The sequence below is a fragment of the Eulemur rufifrons genome, chromosome 29, assembly GCF_041146395.1.
Source record: "Eulemur rufifrons isolate Redbay chromosome 29, OSU_ERuf_1, whole genome shotgun sequence".
NCBI classification, from domain to species: Eukaryota; Metazoa; Chordata; class Mammalia; order Primates; family Lemuridae; genus Eulemur; species Eulemur rufifrons.
In genome coordinates this window covers 88,553,500-88,572,571 of record NC_091011.1, presented here as the reverse complement: position 1 = coordinate 88,572,571, position 19,072 = coordinate 88,553,500, and the positions used below count along the sequence as shown (strand labels likewise).

At 42.2% G+C, this 19,072-nt stretch overlaps 1 protein-coding gene across 1 annotated transcript in view; it reads left to right on the top strand.

Annotated features, from left to right (window-relative positions):
* Positions 1 to 19,072, top strand: part of DENND2A (DENN domain containing 2A) — a 92,519-nt gene that overhangs the window by 16,654 nt on the left and 56,793 nt on the right. The window contains exons 2-3 of the mRNA XM_069462607.1: positions 10,785 to 10,886; positions 14,495 to 15,631. Of these exons, the coding sequence (XP_069318708.1) occupies positions 10,813 to 10,886; positions 14,495 to 15,631 (1,211 nt within the window). The 5' untranslated portion in view covers positions 10,785 to 10,812. The remainder of the gene's footprint in view (positions 1 to 10,784; positions 10,887 to 14,494; positions 15,632 to 19,072) is intronic.

Below are 19,072 nucleotides of genomic sequence, written 5' to 3'. Positions count from 1 at the left end.
TTCTTGTTAAACAATACAGTATAACAACTATTTACATAGAATTTACATTTTATTAAGTATTATGAGTAATCTATAGAGGATTTAAAGTATACAGGAGGCTGTGCGCAGGTTATATACAAATACTATGCCATTTTATGTCAGAGACTTGAGCATCCATGAATTTTGGTATCCGAATGGGGTCCTGGAACAAATCCCTTGTGAATACTGAGAGACGACTGTATCCCTGTTAGCCATTGGTTTCTCTTTGGGCCCTTTGAAACATCAATACTGGGAAGTGGTTACTGTAGACCAGGATCTAAATCTTGGTGGTCACTAAGGGAAGTAATGAGAATAAAATATCACTTAGCCTTCCTTTTAGGAGCTACTTTGGCAAAGCAAAACAAGTTGTAGAGTGATGCGCTCAGCTAAGCCAAATGCCCTGCACTAGGTCCAGGCTGCACAGCAACTCTGGGGTTTGCCGGGCTCCGCAGGGCAGACTCAGACAACAGCAGGATTTACAATCTCCCCTTATTCGTAATAGCAATAATAATATGTGCTTATTATAGGAAATTTGGAAATCAGGGGGAGTTTTTGTTGTTGAAAATATAGATAAATAGGCCGGGCGCGGTGGCTCACGCCTGTAATCCTAGCACTCTGGGAGGCCGAGGTGGGCGGATCGTTTGAGCTCAGGAGTTCGAGACCAGCCTGAGCAACAGCGAGACCCCATCTCTACTAAAAATAGAAAGAAATTATATGGACAGCTAAAAATATATATAGAAAAAAATTAGCCGGGCATGGTGGCACATGCCTGTAATCCCAGCTACTCGGGAGGCTGAGACAGGAGGATCCCTTGAGCTCAGGAGTTTGAGGTTGCTGTGAGCTAGGCTGACGCCACGGCACTCACTCTAGCCTGGGCAACAAAGTGAGACTCTGTCTCAAAAAAAAAAAAAAAAAAAAAAAATATAGATAAATTGAGAGAATGGAAAAAAATCAAAGTTTCTTACACAATGACAAATACTGTCAATCTTTTGTTATATTTACTTTCAGTCATTTTCTTATGTGTAGTTTTGAATAGGAATGAATAAATTCCTTGCTCCCTTTTAAAAACATTATTTTATTCATGTGGACACAAGCTTTTGGATTCTCTTTCTTTTGGCTAACTGTACAATGTGAGCATTTTTTCCATTTAGTAATAGGCTTTTTTTTTTTTAGCTTGACTCTTTAATCTACTTTTTTTCTAACAGCTTGATTGAGATATAATTCACATGCCATAAAACCCCCCATTTAAAGCATGCAGTTTAATGGTTTTTACTATAATCATGGAGTTGTACAACTATCACTGCAATCAATTTAGAACATTTTCATCACCCCAGAAAGAAACTCCAAACCCACTAGCAGTCACTCCCCACTCTTCCTACCTACTGACTCCCAGCCTAGACAACCACTAATATACTTTCTGTTTCTATTGAAGCACAGTTTTCATAGACATAATTTAATTTATAATATAACGTCAAATAGCTATATTATAGTTTACATGACTATTATATTGCTGGACAACTTGAGTTGTTTTTAATTGCTCAATATTATAGGGAATAGCTATGAACATTTATGCATATATTTTTCCATCTGCAGGATTATTTCTTAGGATAGAGTCCCAAAATATAGAAATAAAATCACAGAACTATAAAAAGACAGACCCGCTCCCCCTCCCCAGTTCACTTAATTAACAAGCGTTTATGAAATTCGGCATGGCACAGATGTATAAAACAGTTGCTGATCTTGAAGAGCTGAGCAAAACAGACATTCAAAATAATGAGCTAAGAGTCTAGTTCTAGTCTAGATTAGACATTATGAGATATTGTAGACAGAGCACCAGACATGGATTTGAAACATAGACTCATTCCTGGCTCTATCGCTTATGAGTTATAATATGAACTTAAAACATGTGACCCAACTCCCTGAGACTCAAATTCCTTCTCAGAAAAATGGTAGGAGCATTGATGTTGATTTCTGCAGCGGTTAGAAATAAGGAGTGGTTTCTGGCCTAGGTGAGAACAGAGAGAAGGAAGAGCAAGTTTAAATATTTGGGAGTTGAAATAAGTTGAAACCTGACTCCTTCCGGTTTAGTGACTTGTAATATACAAAAGAAACAAAAGGAAGTGTATTTAAAAAAAAAAAACCACATTTATCTGAATTCAGTCTATTAAACTGTATGTCAGCAGTAAGCGTATTTCATAACTTTTGTAACTTGTGCTTTAATGATTTATGTCAAACTCATCCTATCCTTTATCCAAGAGGTGACACTAGTAGTTACCAAGCATTAACACTGATAAAACCTTCTGCGTGCTGTAGCTTAATGTTCATATGCAAGATGGCCACTCAATTGCACTTTTTCTGTTTTTACCCTCCACAGAATGGTGAACCCAAAGGCAACATATGGAATTATTTCCACATTGCCAATGAGTGAAGGAATAAACATGATTTGCAAATATTGTCAAGTGAAAAATATGTTTCCATCCTACTAAGGTGGCCAAATACATCTCTGTATGTCAGAATGTTCTGCAGATGTGAAAAAATCCTCCCTGGGTTTATGAAATTGAGAACAATACACCGTTTTAGCTGCCTCTGGCCTCTAGGTCATCAGAATGTGGTGCAGTCTGCATTCACAGGCTGCTCCAGCCACAGATTCCCAGTGGCTTCATTTGTCAAACTGACAAGTGTAGGTCAGGCAAATACTAATCAAGTTGATAAAAGAAAATATTGTCAGTAACTGAGTATTTATAACGACAGAAAGTCTTGAAATTACTCCGGTGATTCACTCTAAAAGAGTGCAAAGGAGCCTTGATATTCAAGGCTGGGTAGGGAAAGATGTGCAGAACAGATCTTAGAGCATCTACATCTGGTTTGCCAAAGAGGAACAAATTCACTTTGTGCTGGTGACACCTGCATCAGATTCCCAATATGCTCTCAAATAGGAGCAGACACCGGAGTAAAATACTGCCTTACAAAGGAGAGGGCAAAATAGAGTATTTCTGTTGCTAGCTGACAATGCAAGTGACATAAAAATAAACTGAATGGTTCAATTCTAGACCAGCGACTCTTAAACTGTAGTATGCTTGCGAATTCTCTGGGGAACTTATAAGTGCAAATTCCTAGGTTCCACTCTGGCAGTCTGATTCATTTTGTCTTCAGTGGGGCTTTAAGTAATTGTCCCTGCTATATCTTTTTTTTAATAGCTTTATTGAAATATAATTCACATACCATAAAATTTACTCTTTTAAAGCATACAGTTCAGTAGTTTTTAGTATATTTACTGTGTTGTACAACCATCATCACTATCTAATTTTAGAGTATTTTCATCACACTCCCCCCAAAAAAAGACCCATACCTGTTAGCAGTAATTCCACATCCCCTACCCCTTACTGTGCCCCTGACAACCACTAATTTACTTTCCATCTCTGTAGATTGGCCTATTCTGCACATTTCATATAAATGGAATCATACAAAGTGTGATCTTTTATCACCAGCTTCTTTCATTTAGCATGTTTTCAAGGTTCGTTCATGTTGTAGCATGTATCAGAACTTCATTTCTTTTTATGGCTGAATAATATTCCATTGTATGGATATACCACATTTTGTTGATCCAGTCATTTGTTGATGGACACATTAGGTATTAAAAAAAATGGTATGTGTTCATTCATTTAACAGATATTTCTTGAACACTCCTTTGATGAGGGAATCTTCTGGGCTCAAAAGCAGGACTCTTAGAAATAGGCAGACTTTGATTAGCACAAAAGTCACCATTTTGATACTGCCTCTGTTTTTACCCTGTGTGATGCACTGAGGACTTGATGTTCAGTGTTCTTGTGTAGGCAAAGTTTAGAATTTGGTACAAGAGTGCAGGCGGCAGTTTTGCCAAATACAGCCCGCGGCTGTAGTTCTGAGGCAGCACATGGCCTTTGGCTTCTCTTCTCACTTGCTTCAGATTCCTTCATCTTCTTCCAAATGTGAAAATATTGGTTTGCTTTTGAAAATACCACAAATCAAAAAATTAAAGCTATGGTGTAAAGGACTAAAGCAACCCATTTTAATTGTTTTCAAACCTTTTGTTTAAAGGTGATGAAAGTGAAGCATCAAGAGACTCAAGAATGAGCATCACTATGCAGTTAGACATAGCAAGAGTTGTATTATGTGATTATGTACTTTTTTTTAAATTTTAGAACATTACGGGGGTACAAACGTTTAGGTTACAGATACTGCCTTTGCACTGCCCAAGTCAGAGCTGCAAGCGTGCCCATCCCACAGACAGTGCACACTGCACACATTAGTGTGACTATACCCATCCCTCCCTCCCCGCCACGTGCCTGACACCCAGTGAATGTTACTTCCATATGTGCACATAAGTGTTGATCATTTGTACCAATTTGATGGTGAGTACGTGTGGTGTTTGTTTTTCCATTCTTGTGATACCTCACTTAGTCGAATGGGCTCCAGCTCTAGCCAGGATAATACAAGAGGTGCCATATCACCATTGTTTTTTGTGGCTGAGTAGTATTCCATGGTATACATATACCACATTTTATTAATCCACTCATGTATTGATGGGCACTTGGGTTGTTTCCACATCTTTGCAGTTGTGAATTGTGCTGCTATAGACATTCAAGTACAGATGTCTTTATTATAGAAGGTTTTTTTTTTTTTCTCTTTGGGTAGGTGCCCAGTAATGGGATAACTGGATCAAATGGTAGTTCTACTTTTAGTTCTCTGAGGTATCTCCATATTGCTTTCCACAGAGATTATACTAGTTTCCAGTCCCAGGTTGTGTACTTTTTTTTTTTTCAGCTTATTTTTGGAAACAAATACCTTTTAGATATGCTTGCTAAGAAGAATGCTCATCTGAGAAAACAACTCTTATTGTTCTGTAATTGTTATGGCTTCTTTATTTTTTGCCAGCTCCTCATAAACTGATGAAACTAAGAGATATTAAATCATTAAAGCTGAACAGTGGCCAGGTGCGGTGGCTCACACCTGTAATCCTAGCACTCTGGCAGGCCTTGGCGGGAGGATTGTTTGAGCTCAGGAGTTCGAGACCAGCCTGAGCAAGAGTGAGACCCCATCTCTACTAAAAATAGAAAGAAATTATATGGACAACTAAAAATATATACGGAAAAAATTAGCCGAGCATGGTGGCGCATGCCTGTAGTCCCAGTTACTCGGGAGGCTGAGGCAGGAGGATCGCTTGAGCCCAGGAGTTTGAGGTTGCTGTGAGCTAGGCTGATGCCACAGCACTCTAGCCTGGGCAACAGAGTGAGACTCTGTCTCAAAAAAAAAAAAAAAAAAAAAAAGCTGAACAGTTTGTAACTTTATGTAAAATTTAATTTTATTAGTATATAATCATTTATGATCTAAATTTTTTTAAGAGAAAGGGCCTTACTATACTGCCTGTGCTGGAGTACAGTGGCTGTTTACAGGTACAATCACAGCACACTGCAGCCTTAAGCTCCTGGCCTCAAGCTGTCCTCCTATCTCAGCCTTCTGAGTAGCTGTGACTATAGGCATGTGCATCACCGCACCAACTATATTTTAAAATTCAGTGTACCAAGTATGACCATTTTGAATCAAGTTAGATATGATACACATTTACTTATAGTTCAAAACCAGTATACTAATTATAGAGCAATAAAGGATACTGGAAAATTATAATTGTGTAGATTTTATTCCTCATTCCACTTCTTCCCCTGTCCAGATTTCTTATTTTTTTAATTGAACATACATTACTTATATAATTTATTTTTATTGAGATGTAATGGGCACAAAATGCACCATTTTAAAGTGCAGAGTTCAGTGGCTTACGGTATATTCACTATATTGTGCAGCTGTCACCACTATGTAATTTTAGAACATTTCTGTCATCTCAAAAGAAACCTTTACCTGTTAGCCATCAGGCCCAATTCTTCCATCCCCCAGCTCCTGGCAACTACTAATCTACCTTCTGTCTCTGTGAATTTGCCTATTCTGGACATTTTTTATAAGTAGAATCACACAGTGTGTGGCCTGTTGTGTCTGTCTTCTTTCACTTAGTGTGTTTTCATGCTTCACCCATATTAGAGCACGTATAGGACTTTATTCCTTTTATGGCTGAATTCCCTTGTATGAATATACCACTTTTGTTTATTTATTCATCAGTTTATCTACATTTCATTTTATATTTAAATCACTTTTTGTTTTAAGATTTGAGAAAATCAGGCTGTTACTTTTTTCCCCTGTGGCTTAAACACGTACAGATTAATTTTTTTCTAGCAGTCTCTAAAGCAGTAATATCCAAACTTCTCTTTGTAAGTGACTTTAACAGCAAAATGTTTATGGACCACATATCACCTTCCCTGTTGCCACCATAAAAACCTCACCAGAGTTATTGTTATTATTATTATCATTTTAGAGATAAAGTCTTGCTCTGTCGTCTAGGCCGGAGTGCAGTGGCATGATCATAGCTCTCTGCAGCCTTCAACTCCTGGGCTCAGGCGATCCTCCTGCCTCAGCCTCCTGAGTCGCTGGGACTACAGATGCACACCACCATGCCTGGCTAATTTTTTTTTTTAATTTTTATTCTTTGCAGAGACAGGGTATCACTATGTTGCCCAGGCTGGTATCTCACCAGAGTTGATAGGAAGAATGTTACTACTGTTGATGAGCTCTCAATAGCATCCTGTTTAACTTTCTAATCTCATAACTGAATAATGAATGAGGTTATGAGCAATGCTCCATTATCAGTGGAAACACTCTAAAAGGCCAGGCCTCAAACCGCAAGATGCTGCCTCACTCAGCTCTTAGCACTGAAGGCTGCACTGGCTCATGAGGCTGGTGTATCCAGACTGTCTTAGCTGGATTCCCAAAAAACGGTGGTGGAGGAAAGAGAGTGAGCAGGCCGAGATGGGGCTGGGATTCTAAAGGAGCTGCCAGGGCCCCCAGGGCTCCTCTCTCTGCAGGCATAGCTCACTCCTCCCTCTCCTAGAACAGTGGATCCTCAGGCTCCTCCTGTGAGAACTTCTCTCAGGATCTGGGGTTACTCACTTCCTCCTTCCTACTTGTGGGAAAACACTTTATATCTGTTTTAAATTCTTGACCTTTTTACTGAGAGGTATTTGTGTTGTAATTAATGATTTGACATTGTAGTATTCCAAGTCCCTTAAAAAAAGGAAAAAAAATAGTATATTCAGAGATAAGGCTGGAACTTTAACGGAATTGTAAAATAATACATGTGGTGGTTTTTTTTTTTTTTTTAATCTAGCAATGTCAGTCTTGAACAATTAAGTTTTCTGTGGGATTTTGAGACTGACCAGAAGCATCTCACTATAAGATAACTCTCTTTTCTTTCTCTCTTTCTTTCTCTCTCTAAATTAAAGGTAATTCAGACAGGTAATTAGGAGTAAGAGGTTTTCTCAGCACTTGATGGCTAAGACAGTTTCTTTCTTTCCTTTTTTTTTTTTTTTTTGAGACATAGTCTTGCTCTGTTGCCCAGGTTAGAGTGCCATGGCGTCAGCCTAGCTCACAGCAACCTCAAGCGATCCTCTTGCCTCAGCCTCTTGAGTAGCCAGGACTACAGGCACACCACCACACCTGGCTAATTTTTCTATTTTCAGTAGAAGGAATCTCGCTCTTGCTCAAGCAGGTCCCGAACTCCTGAGCTCAAGCAATCCTCCTGCCTTGGCTTCCTAACAGTGCTAGGATTACAGGCGTGAGCCACCGTGCCTGGCCAACAGTTTCTAACAAAGTTAAAACTGAGGAAGACTCTCCTGCCCTGCATCTTAACTTCTTCACCTGAGCCCTCCAATCAATATGATGTCAATGCCCAAAGAGAACCTCTGAGTCGAGAAAAGATCTTAAGAGTATTCATTTTAGCAAAAAGAAAAACAGGCTTAAACTATGGACTTGATTGATAAACATAGTTAGTTATAGATGTTAGAATTTTTAAAATATTTTTCTTCAGCTTATAAAGACAGTTTTTAGAACTCATGGAAATGTTTGAGCATACAAAAATATGTGAACTTTCATGTACCTATCATCTAACTTCAAAATTTGGTATGGCATTTTTAGTCTAATTAGTAATACGTAAGCCCATCTGGTTAATGGGAAGTTCTATTTTTATGGAAAGCAGTTGAGTGGGAAAATGTGTTGTTACTAGTCGTTCATTCATTATCCCTCTGGGAAAATAGTCTGTTTGGATCACAAGGCCAAATTGACTAGGAAGAAATAAAGAACCCTAGGTAATGTAAAAATCATGTGAGGCCTTTGATTTACCGTATTTTAATGCAGATTCCAGACCGGCCCTCAGACAGTTGGTTTTGGTCCATCAGAAAGGTGCCCAGAAATCTACATGTCTAACATGGTCCCCAAGGTGACCCATGGAACAGAGCCCCAGTGGACCACGGTTTGGGAAACAGCTCTACCTTGCAATCCTAGACCTACGAAGTGATAGTGAAGTTTATCATGGTGATGAAGTCAGAGTACTGCAAACTAGCAAATTCGCTTAGGCTTGTTACCTAACTAATGATTTTTAATCATCTGAGTCAAAAAAGGAAAGGTCGAATTTTTATGGGAGCAGCATTTCCTATACCTCTATGAATTCAGAAATGCCCGTGGACTGATTGCTGAGTGTGCAGTAGCATTCTATCCCCCTCAGGGCCAGCCTCTGAAGCCCACTTGAACTTGCTTCTCGGAATATGGCATCGGCTGTTTCTCTAGAGACCGTGGTTTTAGCACTAGAAGTTATTACTGCTCGATGGGAATCGAGTTCACTTACGTACCTGTTGTTTAGGTGCTTCTTGTGATCTTTGACCTCAAAGCCTATACTCACATCTCTGTGCATTAGACATAGTGGGCTTTGTTTTTCTGGAGAAGCTGTGCTTCCTGAGAAGTATAGGGAATCAGTTTCCTTGGGGGCGGGGCTGGGGCCGGGTTAAGGGCTCAGCGTGAACCTCGCACAGTCCCGGTGCTATCCTGAGGGCTGAGACCATGTCTTACTCATCTTTGAGTTCCCGAGAGCACGCGGCACACAGTCTGGCACCAAGTCCTAGTGCCAGCAGTGAAAGAGGCCGCCAGCTCAAAAGGAGAGAGTGGGTGGAGAGAGTCATTGCTCACATGGAACAAGGCTGGGTCATTGTGGGTTTGGGCTATGTGGAGGGTGGGGGCGGGGGGGGGAGTGGCTGCTCTCCTTGACCTCCGATGGGGCCCTCTGCCAGATGCTGGACAGAAGAGCAGTGTCTGTGGGCCCAGCCAAATGGAGAGGCTCCAGAAGCTTTCAGCTTTGCGGGAGCTTTATGAGAGGGACAATGAGTTCCTTCCTGTCCCTGAAAAGCCTTTCAGGGCTCTCCTACGTAATGGGATAGATGAGCCCTGGGGCCTGGCTTCTTTAAAGAACTGGGCTTGGTTACAACACAGATCTCCCCCAAAATGTCTGGTGCTGAGTTGCTGGTAAGGGGACAGCCGAGCTCCATGGACAGGCCACAACTCCATCCCCCCACCCCACACAATTGGCAGACCGTCTGTCTGTCCCCTTCCTTGTTTTTTCCAGCTCCTGGTTCCCACCTCCCTCTTGTTAATTTGTTGCCCATGTTCACTCTCCCTTTCTTTTCCTCTTCCTCTCTGGCCTTCTTCTCCTTGTTCCCAAGAGTTACATGCATGTCTTGAGTCCCGGCCCTCTGATTTCTTGGGAGGGTGAGGATGCCCAGGCTAGGACACTGGGCAGCCATCCTGTCACCTGGCAGATTGTGGGAAAGGGAGTAGGAATCTTGGAAACCTGAGAAGGAGTTGGGAGAGGGATTCCCTGGAAGTTCCATGGAAAAGAAACATAAGTCCCCAGTATCTCAATACTCCTTGAACTCTAGTCAAGGAGGTAGCTCCTCTCAGGAGGGACCTGTTGTTCGGTGTTCACACTTTACAGAAGAGTTGCATGGCCCATGCTGTTGGCAATCTCTGATAGCTGTCATCTTCCTAGCCACCTCTGCCCGAGCAATGCCCGCCCATTTATGCTAATGTTGAGAGACACTCTTATTCCCAGAGTTCTGTAGGGACTTGCTATTGAAAGAATACATTTTAATCAGTCACTTCAGTTCATTTGGATGTCAGACCCCAGAGTATTATAAAACTGCTACTTCTGAGCTGAGCCTCCTTCCTTGTTATCCCCGCTGTCCTTGTTGTTTTTCAGTGGGATTCCTCAGTTTGCCGTGACCATCTCCTAGTTTTCCTTAGACCAGACAGGTGACCTAGTGACAGATGACCTCAGCGCAGAGCTGTTGGGGGGGCTCCCTATGTGGGGCTCTGCAGGCAAGGCCGGTGTGGGCTTACAGCCACCATCAGGGCCAGCAGAAGAGTGGAGTACCCCTGTGGGGATAATTCTGCTTTCATGTGTGGTTTAGGTCTTGTTTCAAATAAAGGGACAACAGTTTTCTTCTTTGGGGACTATTAGCTCATCACAGAGGTTCTTAGAGAACCTGAAAAAGTGTCGAGGTGTATTGTTATTTATGTTTTGCTTTCTAAGGTTGTATGTTTTCTTAAGACTTTTGGTGACCTTAGCTAAAGAATTTATACAAAGAGGTTGGCATAGGGCCTGAGTCAGGGTGGACCTCAGGACTGTGCCTTTGTCCCCTGCTTCCTAGGTCAGGGATTCTGAATGGTGCGTTCCTGCCAGCCCCTGCTCCTGGCTGGAATCTATCGGGAATAGTTTGGGGCGTGGGACCTAGATCTGCTCCTCTGTGCGGGAGGCTTTGATGTCCTGGCTCACTGAGTGTGCATCCCTGTTCCCTCAGGCAACCTGGAGCTCCTCTCGGTGCTGACATGATGACAGTGTGCAGGCCGGCCGAGGGCAGCCACAGCCAGACCGAAAACCTGAGCTACAAATTGGCTGACAAGTAAGAACGTTTTCCCCTGAGAATGAAGCAGCTGGCCCAGCTTCTTAGTCTCCTTCCTTCCCTGCCGCCTTCCCCTCCTCGCTGATCCCGCTTCCTTGAACTAAGGAAGCTCTCCTTTCCAGGTCGTTCTAACGAGACTCCTGTAAATCGTCTCCCTGTGCTGAACTCATTTAAGGCTTCAGATCAGAGTGGTCAAGAGAAAGTCTGACTAGTGTCTGGTGTAGGGAGAGGATGGTCCCCTGGTGACTTGAGCCCTGTCCCCATTACTATTCCAGTCAGGGTTGATTTTTCTAACTGGAATGTTCAGGTATTCTAATTATGTTTGAGCCCTAAATCTCTGCAGCTGTATCTGTCCACATGGTCAGCTCTTCCATCTTACATCCACGTAGTTGTTTCCTCCTCCCCAGATGGAGCCTTTTCTCTGATACTCTCACATTCCGCAAAGCAGTTGGCAGCTCTGCTCCCAGGCCAGCACCCTTCTGGGGCATAGAATCCTGGAAACAGGAGCTCTAGAAACTTGTGGGTGCAGCAAACCATATGGAGAAGGCCCTCTGTCCTCCGGAGGCTTCGAACAGTTTCAGCATCCTCATCTCTCTTGCCTAAGCTTTGTAAATCCAGTGTGGAACAAAGCCATCCTTTGTTCCTCTCCAGTTCTCAGACAGGGCCTCCCTGATAGTGAAGTCACTCCAGGTGTTTGGGCTCTTAGACAATAACTATGACAATTACAATAACACTAGTTACCAGTTATTGATATCAAAATTTATAACATATCCTATACTCTGGGCACATTACATATATTAACTCATCCATACATTGAATAAATATTTATTGACTATCTACTTACTATGCATCAGGCACAGTGAACAAGATAAATTTGACCTCTGCGCTCATAAAGTTTCAGCCTAGAGAAGGGAAGTAGGGTTCTTATTTTAAGGTGAAAAAAATGGAGTCAAGACTGCAGTCCCAAGTCCCTCTGACTCCAAAGCTCATGTATATATCTACTGGGCAATATTGCGTAACACCATACAGGATATTAATGATTTTTATATATATGGGATCATCAGTTGGCACTAAGCATGCACTAACCTAGATTGTCACGTTTTTGTGTGTCTGTTTCTTCATCTTGCCTCTGGCACCTTGAGAGCAAACACCATAACTCTTGCCATTTGAACTCTCCATAAGATATTAATAACAACAAACTGATTCTGATTCTGACTAAAATCTGAATTCATGCTAATGTCCCCAGTGGTGATGGAATAATTACAATTTTTGTCTCTTTTATAAGCACTCTGTTATGAATCTTAATTGCTTATTTAAATGAGAATTTCTGCTTTGATCACCATATTTAACATAGGAAAATGTGTTTGCAAAAAAATGCATTTTCATAAGTTTCTAATTTATGCTGTGCAACCAAGAACAACAGCATAATTTATGTGCTAATGTCTCAATTGAGGAAGATATCTTTATGTAAACAACTGGTAGTCTTTGGAATAGAAAGCTAAATAGTAACAGGATGCATGAAATTGCTAATTATTCATCCCCATGAACCTTGACTGGAGTTTCATAATTCCTATTTAGTCAGATCTATATAATCAGAAAATGTTCACCATGAGGTTGGTTTGTATGTGTTTGGTAATCTTGGCACATCTGAAGTCACTGTGCTCAGTCATAACCTTTACTGGTGGAGGAATGTTTTGCACTGCAAAATACAGATACCTCATTCTTAGACTAGCTTAAAAATGTTTTTCTTTCACAATAATCTTTAGTATCTTCATGGCACTAACTAATCTACTAAAATCACATTTATTGTTTTTTTTGTTTTTTGTTTTTTGTTTTGAGACAGTCTCACTCTGTTTCCCGGGCTAGAGTGACTGCCATGGCGTCAGCCTAGCTCACAGCAACCTCAAACTGCTGGGCTTAAGCAATCCTACTGCCTCAGCCTCCTGAGTAGCTCGGACTACAGGCATGTGCCACCATGCCCGGCTAATTTTTTCTATATATATTTTTAGTTGGCCAGATAATTTCTTTCTATTTTTAGTAGAGACAGGATCTCGCCCTTGCTCAGGCTGGTCTTGAACTCCTGACCTTGAGCAATCCACCCGCCTCGGCCTCCCAGAGTGCTAGGATTACAGGCGTGAGCCACCGCGCCCGGCCCTAAAATCACATTTAGAGACATGTGTCCTCACATACATGTTCTAGGCCAGAACTTTCTGCGGTGATGGAAATAGTCTTCTGCTCCGTCCAACACAGTAGCCTTTAGCCACATGGGGCCTCTGAGTTCTTGACATGTGGCTGATGCAATTGAGGAACTGAAGCTTTAACTTAATTGGATGTAAGTTTAAATAGCCCCATGTGGCTGGTGGCTACTGTGTTGGACAGTGTGTGAAATCTGAATCTATTTATTCAGACATTCATTCATGCAACAGACATTTATTGACCACCTACTCTGCCGGGCATTGTTCTAGGTGCTAGGGATGCAGCAGTAGCCACAACAGGCCAAAATAACAAAACAATCCCTGTCCTTGTGGAGAGTCCCCACTAGTAAGGCTGTCATTCCAGAAGAGGTTCAGTTCAAACGCACCTGATCATTGAGGCTTTAACCCACTTAAATCAGGACAATTTATCCAGCTTAGACTTAGCAAAAACTTCAGGACTTGTGGCATTGTTTTAGTTTTCAAATAGTCATTGCAAAGAACCACCTGTGAACCACCTGTGAATAACAAAAGCAGGGGAAACAGCCTATTTAATCTTGTACCTCATGAAATTACTCCTATTTTCATGAGGCAAAAAAACTAGTAATAATGATAGCCACTATTTATTGTGTACTCAGGACATGCTAGATACTTTATGTGGGCTGGCTCATTAAATGTTTACAGCCTCAGAAGCTCTTTTATGACTGATATAAATAAAATAAAAGAAAAAAGTGTTTACAACCACCCTATTACATACGTTTTATTATTATCCCCATTTTACAGAGGAGGGAACTGAGGTTTAGAGGACTTAAACAACTTGCCTAAGGTCGCATGTCTGGTCAGTGGTTGAATTAGGATTTAAACCCAAGACTAAGGCCAGGCATGGTGGCTCACGCCTGTAATCCTAGCACTCTGGGAGACTGAGGTGGGAGGATCGCTCGAGGTCAGGAGTTTGAGACCAGCCTGAGCAAAAGCGAGACTCCATCTCTACTAAAAATAGAAAGAAATTATCTGGACAGCTAAAAATATATATAGAAAAAAATTAGCTAGGCATGGTGGCACGTGCCTGTAGTCCCAGCTACTCCAGAGGCGAGGCAGAAAGATTGCTTAAGCCCAGGAGTTTGAGCTTGCTGTGAGCAAGGCTGACACCATGGCACTCTAGCCTGGGCAACAGAGCGAGACTCTGTCTCAAAAAAAAAAAAAAAAAAAACCCAGACTACTGTACTCCAAAATCCAATTGCTTCTTTCATTCCACCATGTTGTCTCCCTATGAAAAACATAAAGTGGTTTTTGTAAATGGTAGTTTCAATGTTTGTGGTTTGCAACTTGCATATAACATTTATATCTGAGTTCTAGCAAATCTTTATGACTAGCCAAGAACAGTAGCTATTACCCGGTGTTGTTGTTCTTGTTCAGGGTCAAGGTGGAAGATCCAAAGACTGGGGAAGACCCTCAAAGGCAACCAGTTGGGTCCTTCATTCCTTTCCTAGAGGCTGGTCAGGAGCCACCCTTCAGAAGGAGCCCACTGGAAAGCCTCAGTAAGCTCGTGCTAGAGTCAAGAGTGGACATGTTCAGCTCAAATATGATCATCAGTGACCCAGCTGCAGAAGCCAGCAGGGCCGGGAAGAAGCAGCTCAGAGGTGCTCAGAACTCCTGCCCATCTGCCAGAGTCGGAGCCCGGCACAAGTCCCTCAGCATAAAGGAGAAGATATCAGAATGGGAAGGGAAGAAGGAGTCACCCAGTCCTGCACCCGGCAGGAGAGCAGATGGACAAGAGGATTACCTGACGTCCTGTGTGGAGGGGAGGAGAAGTAGTGATGGGGTGAGACCTCAGGCCACAGAGGCTAAGAATGGAACAAGGCTGGAAACAGAGAGCAGAGAAAATGAGAGGAATAAAGGAGGAGTGAAAGTTGGGGGACAGGACCCAGAGCAGAGGCAAGACCCAAGCCAGCCGGACAGGGTGCTGGATTCTAGCTTGGGCAGGGGCCGAGAGCCGAGGGTTAGCAAACGCTTTCAGAATGATCACCTCTCAGTGCTGAAGCAGGTCAAGAAACTTGAGCAGGCTTTGAAGGATGGGTCAGCAGGGTTGGATCCCCAATTGCCTGGGACTTGTTATTCCCCACACTGCCTGCCTGACAAGGCAGAGGAGGGGCCCACCCTGCCTGAGAACCTGGGAGGTGGGGGAGGCTTAGAAATCAGCCGGAGAGCCCACCACTTGGACCTGGAAGGCAGGGTACCTGCCCCCGAGGCTGCTGAGGACAGGAAAGTTCCATGTGGAAAGCCCGGGGACCAGAGCCTCGAGAGTGTGTACAGGGGCTCGGAGGGGTCCCCCCAAAAGCCCTTCATCAACCCCCTGCCAAAGCCCCGGAGAACGTTCAAACATGCTGGTGAAGGGGACAAGGATGGGAACCCAGGCATCAGCTTCAGGAAAGAGAAAAGAAACCTGCCTCCCCTGCCCTCTCTACCTCCCCCGCCCCTGCCCTCCTCTCCCCCGCCTCCCTCTGTGAACAGAAGGCCGTGGACTGGGAGACAGAAATCCAGTGCTGACCACAGGTAGGTGTGGGTGGCTGCACAGCAACGGCGCCGCCTGACGCCTGCTTGAGCAGTTTACACCCCATCCGTACTTACTGTCTGTTCTCAGCCAAATTGTGTTTCATTAAACTGATGAATCTTGTAGTCAGGTCCGTAGCTTACGATAGTTCATTGATTAATCTGGAAATGTGATAATTGATACATGTGTTTTGTGTTTGTTCCCAGTATTCAGAAAAGTATTTGTGTTTAAAAAATTACCCTTTAAGGCCGGGCGCGGTGGCTCACGCCTGTAATCCTAGCACTCTGGGAGGCCGAGGTGGGCAGATCGTTTGAGCTCAGGAGTTCGAGACCAGCCTGAGCAAGAGCGAGACCCCATCTCTACTAAAAATAGAAAGAAATTATATGGACAGCTAAAAAATATATATAGAAAAAATTAGCCGGGCATGGTGGTGCATGCCTGTAGTCCCAGCTACTCGGGAGGCTGAGACAGGAGTATCCCTTGAGCTCCGGAGTTTGAGGTTGCTGTGAGCTAGGCTGACGCCACGGCACTCACTCTAGCCTGGGCAACAAAGTGAGACTCTGTCTCAAAAAAAAAAAAAATTACCCTTTAGGTGTGATAAGGACCTGTTTTGGGTCGGTAACCAAGAGCTAAAAGGACTCGTGTTCACAGTGGCAATCTACTAACTGGTAGTCCCTAGTAACTACTAGTGCTTGAATCTTTCTGGCTCTTTTCATGCTTTTTGTTGGGCTCTAGAAACACATTACCTGGGCCCACCCTGGCCCTACCACTGTCTATCTTCACTTCATCTTAGCCAAAAGGCCAACAAGCCATCACTGTCTGTCTTGAACAGGTTATTTACCCTCTCGAAGAGCCTCAGTTTCCTCATTTATGCATATAGATGCATGCACTGTGAATGTTTTATAATATTAAAATGACATAATAGCTGGGCACAGTGGCTCGAGTATGTAATCCCAGCTACTTGGAAGGCTGAGGTGGGAGGATCACTTGAGGCCAGGTGTTCAAGACCAGCCTGGGTAACATATCGAGACCCTCATCTCTAAAAAATAAAAATAAAATAACACACTAATAATGAAGCATATTAATGATTGAAAATAAAATCTGTGCTTTGAATATAATTTTTTTTCTGCTTTGAAACTTAATCTCTATTCCATTTCTGTAATTGTATTAGTTGGTTTGATATCTACTAATCTAGAAACTAGCTTGAGAGCAAAACTCCTCAAAATAGTTGTCTATACTTATGTTCATCACTTCTTCACCTCCTGTTTTCTGTTGACCCGCTCCTCTTGGGCTTTGGCCCCTCACCCTGAAGCTGCTCTTGCCCCACCAACAACATCCATCTTTCGAAATTCAGTTGCCAATTCTCGGTTCTTTTCTTATTTGACCTCTTTGGTATTTGAGGAATACCCGTTGACTCCTTCCATCTTGAAACACTGCCTTCAGTTGGCTTCTAGGTCACCCATGTTCCTGGTAGTCCTGCTTCTCTGGGTCCTGACAGTCCCATTCTCCTCTCCTTCTGCATATCAGAGTACACTCCTCTTTCTAACCCCTAACCCATCCCCTCCCCAAATGAGGATCAGACCAGGGGCTTCCTCCCTCCATCTACACCTACTCCCTAACTGATCTCATCCCATCCCATGGCTTTAAATGTCAATTACATGTTTATGATTCTCAAATTTAGATCCCCAGCCTGGACTCCCTCTCCCAGCTTCAGGTTTCTATAGTCATCTCCTGCTTGGATCTGCATTTGGTTATCTAATAGTATGGACTTAACATGTCCAACGTGAATTCTCAGTCAAAGCCACCACTAACTACCAATTCTCAATCCAAGCCACCACTAACTACCTCCTCTTGAAAAAACTGTCATCTGATTAAATGGCATCACCCTTCACTTGGGTGCTCAGGCCACAAACCTAGGAGCCATCCGTGATTCCTGTCTTTCTCACATACCTTCATCTAATTCACCAGCAAGTCCTTTGGTTCTAGTTTTAAAACTTTATCCTGAATCTGCCTACATCTCCTCCACCGCAACCACTGTAGTCATCTTGATTCCACCTCCCAGCCCCAGAATATACTTCTCTTAGCCGCTAGAGAGGTCTTCTAAAAATGTAAATTAGATCGTGTCACTCCTCACTCAACATGGTCTGTCATGTAAGATTCTTTTGGCTGCAAATAACATAATTTCTTATGTTCTCTAGGAAAAAAAAAAGTTTGCAAACTAGGTTGTTCCCAGTTTACAAATAATGCTATGATGAGCATAGCATTAGAGAGGGCTCTGGAACCAGAGTACTTAACAAGTTTAAGTTTACTGGCTATGTGATATTGGATAAGCCACTAAATTTGTGTTGGCCTCATTTTACTTATCTGTAAAATGGTGATAATTATAGTGACCACCTTACAGTATTGTTGTGAAGATTAAATGAGTTCATATATGTAAACATAAATTTAGAATAGAGCCTGGTGTACAGTAAATGCTCAATATGTGTTGTTATATTTTTTCTGTCTCTATTCTGTTTAATTAATCAGGCTATTTCTTTTCTAGTACCAAACTGTTCAAATTATTTTAACTTCATAATATATTTTAATATCTAGTAGGGCTTACAGAAACTTATTTTTTTTTTTTGTTATTTATTTATTGTTTTTTTTTAGAGACAGGTTCTCTCTCTGTTGCCTAGGCTGGAGTGAGTGCAATGGGACAATCATAGCTCACTGTAGCCTCCAAATCCTGGGCTCAAGTGATCCCCCTGCTTAAACCTACCTAGTAGGTGGGACTACAGGCGTGCACCACCATGCCTGGCTAATTTTTCTTATTTTTTGTAGAGATGGAGTCTCACTATGTTGCCCAGGCTGGTCTCAAACTTGTGGCCTCAAATGATCCTTCTGCCTCAGCCTCCCAAAGTGCTGGGATTACAGGCATGCGCTACCGTGCCCAACATATACCTCCTAATTCTCTTGCCGAATTGCACTGACTAAGACTTCAGAACAGTGTTAAATCATAGTACTGATAGCAGTGGGCAGCCTTATCACACCCCTAACTTTAATGATAATACTTCTAGGGTTTTACTCACAAGCACTCTTATTTGAGATAATGTTTTTATATTATCAAGTTAGTGCCTATTTATATCTTTTTTTCTAAGTGTTTCAAAAATTAGGATTGGATTGTCAGATTTTGTCAAAGTGTCTTTCAGTGACTCTGTATAATCATATGGTTCTCCTTTGACCCATTAATAGTGAATTTATATCTTAATATTAACCTGTCCTTACATTTTTAGAATGAACTCCCATTTGTTCCTGGTTTATTATTCTTCTAATGTTCCACTGAATTTTATTTGCTAATATTTTAAGATTTTGTATCAGCATTCCATAAATGAGACTGATCTATACTTGGCTTTTATTGCACTGTCTTTACCAGTTTTTAGTGTCAGTGTTTTATGTAAGGTCTA